At 31.6% G+C, this 12677-nt stretch overlaps 1 protein-coding gene across 1 annotated transcript; it reads right to left on the bottom strand.

Moving 5' to 3' along the window:
* LOC109716768 lies at nucleotides 10919-12044 on the bottom strand. The gene has a single exon (XM_020242323.1). It carries the CDS (start codon nucleotides 11841-11843, stop codon nucleotides 11172-11174), a length of 672 nt encoding a protein of 223 aa, XP_020097912.1. The 5' UTR covers nucleotides 11844-12044; the 3' UTR covers nucleotides 10919-11171.

Below are 12677 nucleotides of genomic sequence, written 5' to 3'. Positions count from 1 at the left end.
AAAAATGAAGTACGCCATACGTGCCGTGACAAAGACGAGCAAAGCAAGAGAAAAAAAAAAAAATCTTTTACATGGACAAATTTGTAAGGATAAAATAATTTTACACACCTACAGTTACAAAACTAACGGTGAATCAAACGGCAGGAACATATATGAACGAAACAGAACTTTTGGTAGAATATATTTATAAACAGGAGAATTTTCGAAAGGATAATTCTGATAGCTTAACTTTTGTAAGGTATAAATTTACTATTTGATATATTTAATATAACATATTAAATATATTTGATATCTTCGTAGAAACCTGTATGAAATTAACCCTAGATATTATTTTCCCAGCAAATGCAGTAGTACATAAGTTGTAAAGATACATTCAATGCATTTGGAAATAGAGAAGCTATTAAAGAAGTTGACACAATTATGTACCTGTAGAAATAAATTAAAGGAGTTGCCATCGAACAAGCTAGGGAAAATTTTGTACCAAAATTTTAGTTGGGTTTGTTGATGCGTCCAAAACGTGTTTGATAATAAAACAAGAGTCAAGCTGCTATACTATCAGTAGTACGAAAATTTTCATACTATCAAGTTATTTTTAATAATGCGACTTTCAAATCGATTATCGGCTTTATTAGACTTGATCTGTACTATTGAAAGTATTTAAAAATTAAATTTTATAATTTTTCGACATTATTTATCTATCAAATGAGTAGTCTAAAGATGAACGGATAAAAATAAAAAATTTATAAAAAATAATGATAAAAGACTTGAATTTAAGATCAAAGGTACCGATCTTATTCTAAATAGTTAAAAAAAAATTCTATAAAAATTTTATCAAATTTGGATTGTTTTATGCTGTTAACTCAAAAATACATCACATTGACCATTAAAATTGTTCATTTTGAGACATTTTGCTCGCTAGCCAAATAATATCAAAAAATTATAAAATTTAGTTTCCAAATACTTTAATTCAATAATTAATGTAGATTAAGTTTAACAGAGCCGATCTTCGATTTTGAAGCGGCATTATTGAAAATAACTTGATAACACGGAGACCTCCGTGTTACCGATAGTATAGCAGCCTAGTTTACAAAACAAAATATACTTGCGTTGCAGCTGCGGCGAAAAATGTGAATTTGATGAATTTAATTAATTAATTAATTAATTTGCATGAAGAAGAGAATTAAAACCCTAACGCATGCATGAGTACAAAAATTACATTGACTGTACAAAAATTACATTGGTTTAAAAAATTACAATTAACTACTCTGCGGTTTAATTAGCTCATTTTTTTAAAGTTATTCTATGGTTTACAAAATTACACTTGATTATTCTATAGTTATCAAAAATTTTTGTTTTGCTATCCTATTTGATAATAAATTTTTAAATAAAAATAGACATAACATTGCACACTAGTTAATTATAATTTTTTAAACTACAGAATAATAAAGTAAAAATAAGATAAATCATAAAATGACAAATTAAAGTTTACTTATTAAGATAATATTTATTTAATACGCCCTTTAAAATTTTAAGAATATCTTATTTATTCTGAATAATCAAAATATTTTTTTTTACTTAAGAAATTTCTTTTAAATATCTACATTTTTTCTGTAGTTTATCAATGGGATTGAATTTTTGAAGAATATATTGATAGTTTTTGAATAAATTTGAGTGAATAGTAGTCAAGGATAAATAGGGTAAATTACATTGTTACCCCCTGAACTTTTAGCAAAGTTTCAGTTTACCCCACGAACTCCTAGAATGAACATCTAACATCCTAAACTCTAATATTTCATTCATATTATCCATTCCGTCAATTTTCTGTCAAGCTCCGTTAACCGGAAACTGATGGAAGGGGTAAAACGAATGAAATATTAGAGTTTAGGGTGTTAGATGTCTATTTTAGAAATTTAGGGGATTAAGTGAAACTCGGCAAAAGTTCAGGAGGTAGCAGTGCAATTTACTCTATAGGACTCTTGACTATAAATTATTTTATTATAATATGTTACTTATGAATTGACTACTAAGCCTCAAATTAGTGATCATGCTTGATTTTGAATTTATATATATTTTTTATCCTAAAATAAATCATACCATAATTTATCCTATATTTTATTATAATAAAATAAAACCGAATGAAATGAATTAGAATGTCTTAAAGATAAGAAAAGAGCGATACTAACTATCTACGATACTTGAACATTCTACTGTCCCGGTGTACTCGCTAATATGATTGATTTACAATAGATTTCCTCACTCAGATATAGAGATTTTAATTCTCAATTAATTTTCTGTAGTATTCGTTTGTCCTTTTTATCTTTAGGAATTGTTCTAAAGTATTATAAAATATTATTTTATATTTTTATATTAAAATTTTCTAATTGGCTGAAATGAAATACAAAAATTTTATTTTAGGCTACAATAAAATTACATTGCATAGTTTTATAGAAAATAAGTTCATTTTCTAGAATAATGCTTCTAAAGATAAAAGGGACAAACGAGTACTACAGAAAATTAAATAAGAATTAAAATCTCTATATCCGAGTGAGGACATCTATTGTAAATCAACCATATTAGCAAGTACACCAGAACAGTAGAGTGTTTGAGTATCGTAAGTAGTTAGTATCACTATTTTCTTATCTTTAAGCCACTCTAATTCATTTTTTTCGCTTTTATTTTATTACAATAAAATGTCGGATAAATTATGGTATGATTTATTTTAGGATAAAAAATATATATATAAATTCAAAATCAAGCATGATCACTAACTTGAGAGTTAGTAGTCAATCCATAAGTAACATATTAGGGACATAGGGTAAATTGCACTACTACCTTCTGAATTTTTGGCGAGTTTCACTTAAACCCCCAAATTCTTAAAATAGACATTTAACACTCTAAACTCTAATATTTCATTCGTTTAACCCCTTCTGTTAGTATTCGTTTAATGGAGCTTGACGGAAAATTGACGGAAGGGGTAACATAAATGAAATATTAGAGTTTAGAATATTAAATGTTTATTTTAAAAGTTTGAGGGGTAAAGTAAAACTTCGTCAAAAGTTCAGGATGTAACAATGCAATTTACCCGGGATAAATATGTAAGAGCACGTTTTAATTCTTTTTCGTTTATTTCATTGATGGGACAACTTTGTGCATAGGATGAAAAGATTTTTTCTCACTCCTACAAGAATCTCCATACAATAATACCAATAACAAGGACAATAATTGCGAGTACGGGCATATATATATATATATATATATAGCAGGGCTGCTATGCTCTCAAGAGCATAGAGGCTTCCATACTCCTAAACTGTTTTCGATGATGAAATTTTCGAATCGACGATCGGCTTCGTTAGACTTGATCTAGGGTATTTGAAGTTTTTAGAAAATAATTTTTACGATTTTTTGATATCATTTACCTAGTGATCGAAAGTATTCAAAATTAATAATTTTTAATGGTTGATATCTATCGTTTTCAAGTTTAACGGTATAGAAATATTCAAATCAGATAAAATTTTGATACAAAATTCTTTATACTATCTACAACAAGATCAATATTTCTGATCGAAAATTTTAGTACTATATCACCACCTTTTATATGATTTTTATTTTCAGTCGTTAAAAAATATTGATTTTGATTCCTTTCGATTGCTAGGTAAATGATATAAAAAAATCACAAAAATTATTTTCTAGAAACTTCAAAGACGCTAGATCAAGTCTAACGGAGCTGATCGTCGATTCGGAAATTTCATCATCGAAAATGGCTCAGAAGCACAGAGGCCTCCGTGCTCTTGAAAGCACAGCAGTCCTGCTCTCTCTCTCTCTCTCTCTCTCTCTCTCTCTCTCTCTCTCTCTCTCTCTATATATATATATATATATATATAGTTAAGCTGATATACTATTGGTAGTACGGATGTCTTTGTACTACCAAGTTGTTTTAAATGATATAGTTTTCAAATCGACGATTGGTTCCGTTAAATTTGAACTATACTATTGAAAGTATTTGAAAACTATGTTAAAGTTAACTTACTTTTTCTAGTCGTCGGAAAAAGATCTTGAATAAGATGCCCCTCTTTTTCTTTGATTAGGCTTTTCTTCAATTTGCGTCCACTAAGATGTTGAGATTTCGACAGAAAACTTCAAGATTGGACAAGATTTTTTACATTTAGACACGAGGTAAATTTATCTGGGTCACCAAACTATCTATATGATCCCGCTGTCTAGAAATGTGAATCAACTATAATTCGAACTTGGGTCTCGGGTACCAACCACCAAGCCATTTGCCACTTGCTCTAGGGACGGTCAGTTATATAATCTCGCTGTCAGTTTAGCTCGCTGTTCGCGAGTTAGTTCGTGTTCGACTCGAAATTGGTTCGAATTCGACTTGTTCGTTTAATAAACGAGCTGATCGTAATCATGCTTTTCTAGCTTGAAAATAAATGAACCGAACACGAGCTTATCCTATAACTTGCATGTTTTTAACTCGATATAGTTCGAAATTAAATAATAAATAATATATTATCTTTAGATTAACATTAGCAAATTTACATTTTAGTTTGTCGCTTTTATTTTTTTACTAGCATCATTTATAAACTTTAATACTAATTAATAATACTAAGAGCAAAAGCAAACATCAATAATAATACTAATTATTATAGTTAGGGTTAATATCTAATAAACTCTTCAAAACTCTAAAAATATTGTATTTATCTATTGGAGGACCAAAATATCCTTATTGATTTTAAAAATATCATTCAAATATTCTCAATTTTTCATAGGGTTTTTTACTAATGGGATTGGATTTAGAAAGGTACTTTGATAATTTTAGGATAAATTTAAAAATATTGAATAGTAGTTAAAGATAAATAAGAAAAAGCCTTATAGCTACTATTAATTTGTTTTATATAAATTTAATTCAAGCTAGGTCGACAACTAGCTGGAGAACCGACTCAAATTAGTTTCGAGCAGAAAACGAGCTGTAATTTTTCAGCTCATTTTAATTTTGAGCCGAACAGGCGAATTTTCAATTGCTTTATTATTTTCAAGTAAAACCACATAAATCATATCTCCACGAAATCATATCTTATCACAAAAGCAAGGTCTTAAATTTTCTAAAAATTATTTAAAGAAGTAATATTCTCAAGTTAAAAGTGTACAAGAATTGCCTACAAGCATTATCCTCAAAAAAAAAAAAAAACAAAAATGGAAAAAGTTCAAAAAAAAGAAAAATTGCTTACACCAAACAAAGATTGAAACTAATTAATTTTTGTAAAATTGTAGTTGGAACATCAATTCGGGGCTGTAGCATCATGAGGGATTGGGACTTTGCACTGCTTTTTTTGTTGTTATTTAACATGTGAGTCTTTAAAGACAATATACTTGGTGGAGTAATAAACTAGTTTTGATTATTATAGTATTTATTGTGAGTTGGTTGGTTAATAAATTAAAAGGGTCTTTTTCCCTATTTTAAGTACTATTAGTTAGATTTGTACCTAATTTATTTAGGGATAATTGCTTATATACCCTTCAAAACTTCTGAAATATTTTATTTATCCTTACTTTTTTTTTTAATATACCCCTTATATGTTCCTCCGTTATTTCAAAATACTCCTGTAGTTATCACCCGTTGAGTTAGTTTGGGTTAAACGTGAGTTAAATATCTATCACAATTAAAAAAAATTAAAATGCCAGTTTTACCCTTAACTTAAGGGCAAATAAGAAATGTTGATGATGGTAGAAGGATATATTTGAAAAGACCAAAGAATAAAATACTTTTTATGCCTTTAACTTAAGAGCAAATAAGAAAAATTGGTGCTGGTAGAAAAATATATTTGAAAAGGCAAAATAGTAATTTCATAAAGATAACCGAGTTATTAACAGATTTTAACTTTATTAGGGATATATTTGAAATAGGTTGGAATGTAAAAAATATATTTTTAATATTAGTCTTCTGAGAGAGATAAATTAGAAAGTCGTAAACTTTTTAAGGATATATAAACAATTGCCCTTTTATTTCACCGCTGTTTGAAGATTCATGTAGAACAAAAAGAGATGGACCACCTATGCAACCAATTGCTGGTTCAGATCCAATATTTGGTGCTTTTGAAATATATCAATGTTTAAATGAAAAGAAAAATAAACACACACACACTTATAGGTGTTACTTTGGTAGATTTGTATGTCATGATGATGATTTTGGAAATCTCTTATGGATGTCGTTTTTGTCAAGACACAAAAATTTTAGTTATATCGTCCCGCCGCAGCTGTAGCAGAACAGTTTAATCTACCGTTCATCCCATATAATGTTCTAAATTTAAATCAGCATAGATAGTAGATCAAACCGTTTCACTGTGGAAGAACTATTCCATTCATTTTGTGTGGAGAAAGTTTTTTGTTACAAGATAAGTTTAATTTGTTATAACTCTATCCATTTGAAAAAAATTTTGACCAAAGTTTGTTATGGCCAATTTGACTTTTGAACTAGTTTCAACTTTTCAACTTAAATTCTTCTGTCACAAACCATTTTAGATTTGACAAAATGGCATTAAAGCCTTGTTGGCGATGCCTGAGCATTTTATTCAGTATACTTTTTAAGAGTTATTCACGAAGCATGTAATATTTGATAGATGAAAGTACGATCAAGTGTTCAAAATGTAATAATATATTCAGCTTTCAATTATTTCTTTAGAATAAAATAAATTACCTTATAGATAAACTATATCTGCTATTCTACAAAATACTTCTAATTATACAAGTAAAATTTTTTAAAAAGTTTTTGGCCATTTTTGGATATAAGAATATCTTTTTCAGCATATCATTTAAATTTGGTAGATAAAAAGTATAATCAAATATCTAAAGAAACAATCCAACATTCAACTTTCGAGTCATTTCCTTTGCCAATGATAAATCAATTTGTAGGCGAAATGCACTTCTACAAAATTATAGATACTAAAACTTAATAACAAACTAAATCCAAACTCGTAACTTGCGATAGCACAAGAAAATTTTCATACCACATAAGTAATTAATCAATAACTTATTTTGACGAAATCTTCATGATTCCTATTTAGGAGCTTATCTTTAACCCCTTAAAAGATGCTTAATTTCTTATAAGATGCTCACAACCTTCATTTGTTATGATAAAACATTTCAAATATAAGGTAATGAATCTTACTTCATAAAAGTTTAAAGAGATTGAGAATATTATGTGTTACGGCAAATGCGAAAAAGATTAATTTATTTTAGCGGGTACCAAAAAGCAATAAGAGAATTGAGAAATCGTCAAGGAAAAATAAATCACACAAATCATTCTTATGATAATACTAAAAATCCAATGAGTTTAGAAACAATCCTAACTTTAGTAAATAATTAACCAAAATAGAATAAAATTTAAATTTAACACATCTAACATTTTGCTAGTGTAGACATTTAATCCTATTTTTCCTCAATATTTTTTTTTTTGTTGAATGAACAAAAGAAAGTGATATAGAATATGTAATCATATATATATATATATATATATATATATATATATATATATAGAATTAGGCTAGAATACTATTAATAGTAAAACGCTCTTTTTGCTATCAAGTTTTTAACCCTTAGATGAAAAATTGTAGGGTCAGAATGATATTAGTCGGTTAGAGTTGAGTGGTCCCCCTAGGGTTGAGTGGTCCCCACTGGGTTATAGTATTTAATCCAATGGTTAGAAATAATGAAATAGTTGATCCAAAGCTAAAAAACTGGTACAATAATAGAATTTTGCTACTAATAGTAGCCATCCAACTCTCATCTCTCTCTCTCTCATCCTCTCTCTCTCTCTCTCCTCTCTCACTCTCTCATCAGTCTCTCCTCTCTCTCTTTATATATTATATATATATATATTATATATAATATATATATATATAAAGTAGGGTGCTGTGCTCTCTAGGAGCACGGAGGCCTCGTGCTCCTGAGCCGTTTTCATGGTGGAATTTTCGAATCGACGATCGCCCCCACCTCCGTTAGACTTGATCTAGGCATTTGAAGTTCTAGAAAATAATTTTTTGAGATTTGAAATACATTTACCTAGTGATCGAAGGATTCAAAATCAATAATTTTATATATTGATTCTACCGTTTAATAAGTTTAAGCGGTGTAGAAGTATCAAATCAGATGAAATTTTGATACAAAATTCTTTATACTATCTACAACAAGATCAATATTTCTGATCGAAATTTAATGCTATTATTCACCATTTTTTATAGAATTTTTATTTTCAGCCGTTAAAAATTATTGATTTGAATCATTTCGATTGCTATGAAATGATATCGAAAAATCGCAAAATTATTTTCTAGAAACTTCAAATACTAGATCAAGTTTAACGGACTGATCGTCGATACGATAACTCCATCTATCGAAAAACTGGCTATCAGAGACCCGGAGGCTCCATGCTCCTGAGAGCACAACAACCATCTGCTCTAACATATATATATATATAGAGTATATAAATAGTAGAGAAGAGAAGAGAGAGAAAGAAAGAGACGGAGAAGGAGAGAGAGAGAGAGAGAGCTAGTCTCCTATACTATCTATATTACCGGGACTCCAGTACTATAGTCTCGTTTTCAATCTTAGGGTGTTCAAATCAACCATCCACACATTTAAAACTGATCTAGGATATTTAAAGATTTTAAAAATAAAATTTTATATTTTTTCGACATAGTTTACTTTATGATCAAATCATTTCAAAATTATTAATTTTTAATGGCTACTATGGCGAGTTTGAAGTTTAACAGTGTAGAAGAATTTAAATTTCCTCAAATTTTGATAGAAAATACTTTAAACTATCTAGATTAAGGTTAACATTCTTGATCTTGAATTTAAAAGTCCTATACTCAAATTTTAAAGAATATTCAATTTCCACCATCTATTTTGACATAATTTATTTACTAAGTAAACGATATCGAAAAAAGCTAAAATTTTATTCCTAAGAATTTCATACACCCTAGATCATATTTAACGGTATGGATCATTAATTTGAACGCCCTAACATCGAAAACAAGACTATAGTATCGGAGCTCCGATACTATAGATAGTATAGTAGCCTAATTCTATATATATATATATGATATAATAGGGTTAATAGTCTTAACCCGGCTTAAACATTTTGAGCGGTGGCTAGGCTCAAGAAATTAAGAGAGTTAAGCATATTAGGACGGGAATAGTCCTAGGATAGATGACCCTCTAGGATGTTGGGGCGTCATATTTAATATCAGAGCTAAATACCAGTCAGAAGTATGAGATGAGTCTCGGCTGAATCAGGGTTATACAGTGGGAAGAGCGAGATTCTCATACTGTTGACTGTTGTGGGTATAACGTGGCTCTCCCACAAGATCAGTTTAGGTTAGCGAAACGAGTCAAATTGTCTGATACTTATGAGTTTGAGTCTGAAGAGGACGTGAGACCCTATATAGTCCTATATATATATATAGGACTATATAGGGTGGAGAATGTGAGACCCTATATAGTCCTATATATATATATATATATATATGTAAAATATAATATGGCTAATACTTTTAACCCTGTTTGAAAATTTGGCTAGACCCACGAGGTTAAGAGAGTTAAGCATGCTCGTGAAAAGTTGGGGCGTTAAAGTAATTTCGTTGAATGAACAAAAAAGCAACAGTGATGTAGAATAAAATATTGTGCTACCTCAAAATTTATAAAAAGGTTTACTAAAAGTAAAATTTGTACTGTTTAAAGATGCAATCGGGTGTCTGTCATTTTTATTTGTTTTCAATAATAGAGCTTCTAAATTAATAATGCAGGCGTTAAAATTAATTTAGTGTATATAAAATTTCTAAGATTTAAATTTTATAATTTTTTTTTTGTAACCGAATTAATGTATTGAAGAAAAAACTTTTCTTTTATTGTTGTAATTGGGTAGCTAACAATGCAATGGGCTAAATGATAAATATCAACTAGCTTAATAAAGGATAAATTGCAAAAAGGGTAACACTTTTATCGTCAAATTACGTTTTACTGTAATTTTTAACTTGAACTTTCATAGTTATTATAACCAAAGTCGCACAATAAAATTTAATTTTGATATACCGTTGATAATTATTGACGAATCATCAATCGCCACATGACTTCCACAGTAGCAATAAATTAATATTTGATCAACGAATTATAAACACTTTAAATGAAAAACATTACAAAAAATTTTATGTTTTCTCTTACACCTTTTAATAGAGAAAATTTTAAAAAATAAAAAACAAACACTTTTTAACTCTTAAACCACTAAATAAATAATATGAAAATTCTTACTCCAAATACAGGGCAGAAATTTTTTTTTTATTTTAATATCTCAACATGATCAAATTTACAAACACTTCATATTAATTAAAATTATAAATTTCGAGATCTTTTAATCAACAAACAAGTGATATCAAAAATTAAATATTTTTAAATTCTATAAACTAAAGTCGCCCCCCGAAATCAAATATTATTAAATAAGTGAATACACCATAACATAAAATCGCATCTTTTTACATTTTCCTATAAATTATTCTAACTTTTTGTTCCTAATTTTAGCTCAATTTTCCTTCGTTTCTTTAAAAATTCACCCTTTTTTTTTTACCATACGTCCATGGGAATCTAAAATTTAAACTCCATAATAAGAGATAAATTTAAATTCCTCTTTTTACGTTACGAGATTTTGTTTTGGAATACTAATTTTTATTTATTTTACTCTTTGATTATTAGAAAATAATAAATTATTTATTCACGTGATATTATCCCGCAAAATCACGTACACGTCAAAAAGATGCCTTGGAGCGCGAGAGACGCAACTCCCTTTTTACGTTATACCCCGCGCATTAAATCACGTCCGTCCAACGCGTCCTCTACGGTCCAGATCATTTTCCGCAGCCCAAAATTTTTTAAAAATAAATTATTAATATTAATAATTACCTGGCCCAATCATCCACCATCGGACGATCCTCATCAAACGGTCCATAATAATTATAGATATATATATATATATTTTTTCCAATTTTATCCATTTTTTGCTCCTGTCGTTTTTTTCCTTGTCTAAAAAAGCTTTACAAAGTCACTTTTCTTTTAAGGGGAAAAAAAAAATAAAAGGAAAATAGAAAGAGAGAGAAAGTAAGAGGGCCGTTGATTCGGGATCAGACGGCGGGGAGCGACTCCGATCGCCAGGAGAGATCGGCGAGATCGGACGGTCCACAGACCACGTCGGAGTAATCGAAGAGCCCCCCATCAAACCCTAAAACCACCACCCCGCCGCCGCCGCCGCCGCCCCCGCCGGCGTGGTGCTCCGGCGCCTCCTCCGCCGCGTCGCTCATCCCGAACCCGAAGCCCTCGTAGCACCCCCCGATCTCGTCCTCGAATCCCCACATCTCCCCAAACCCTAACCCTAACCCTAATCCCCCCGACCCTACTCCCCCATCCTCCTCCGCCGCCGCCGCCTCAGAATCCTCCGTCACGGTCGTCGTCGTCACCGTTGAGGCGGTGGTGGTGGTGGTGGTGGTGGTGGTGGTCGTCGTCGTCGGAGGGAGGCCGAGCTCGTCGTCGGAGGCCTCCAACAGGTACCCCAGATCCATCTCCCTCCCATCTCCGGCAACCTCCGCCGCCGCCGATCGCGGCGGCGGGGGCGAAGCCGCCGCGATCTCCTCCTCGAAGCTCCGCATCACGGACGCGAGCTCCTCCGCCGCGGCGGCGTCGTCGCCGTCGAGGATCTCGAGGAGCTCCTCCGCCCTGAGCCTCTTCGCCTCCCCTCTCTCCCCTTCCTCATCCTCCTCCTCCCCCCTCGCCCTCTTAGGGTTTCCCGAATCCGCCATTAGAGACTCTCTCAGATGCTAGAGAGAGAGAGAAAGAGGGAGGGAGGGAGAAGGAGGAGAGAGAAGCGTTTGTTTGAAGAGGGTATAGTAGGAAAAGGCACAAGTTGCGAATAATAATAGTAATAATAATATTAACAACAAGAGCGAAGTGTACGGTGGTGAGGTGTATTATGGGAAGAGCGAAAAAGTAGTGAGGGCGTAGTGGGGAGGGGCGGGGGATCTTTCCGAGGGGCAATTTCGGAAACCGAAAAATAATAATAATAATTTAATACAAAAAAATAAACTAATGATTATTTGTTATTAATTATTAATTATTAATTATTATTATTATTATTATTAATTATTAATTATTTAAAAAAAAAAATGTGGGAGGGGTGAGGAAAAGGTAAAGTGGGGCGGATGGGGATTCTGGGGCCATCCGTCACGGGCGCGTCGCTTTTCTTATTCAACCCGATTAATTCTCGGGATTTGGAGTCCGCCATAAACCGGGGTTTGGAGTCCGGCCTTTGGCGTCCGTAGCCCGCCCCTCGGCTCGGATCGGCGCGGATCGGCGCGGATCGGAGTGAACGGTGGGTAGGGTTTCGTGGGGGTTGGGGGATTTTAAATTCTGACTTTTCAACGGCTCTTTTTTTATTTTCTTTTGTTTTTTGGGTCGGAGTCAATCACGGGGCGCGTGGGTTCGCCTTTTTTTGACCGTTAGAGGAGGAATTGGTAAAAAAAAAAAAATTAAAAAAAAAAAATTGGGAATTGCACAAGTAATTAAATTACCAAATCTATTTATTTAGATTATGATTCTACTACCACCCCCACCTCATTTTGGAATTCTAATAAAAT

Source organism: Ananas comosus, linkage group 10 (assembly GCF_001540865.1).
Source record: "Ananas comosus cultivar F153 linkage group 10, ASM154086v1, whole genome shotgun sequence".
NCBI classification, from domain to species: Eukaryota; Viridiplantae; Streptophyta; class Magnoliopsida; order Poales; family Bromeliaceae; genus Ananas; species Ananas comosus.
The sequence above is the reverse complement of the archived record's forward strand: the minus strand, read 5'-3'. Positions and strand labels throughout refer to the sequence as shown.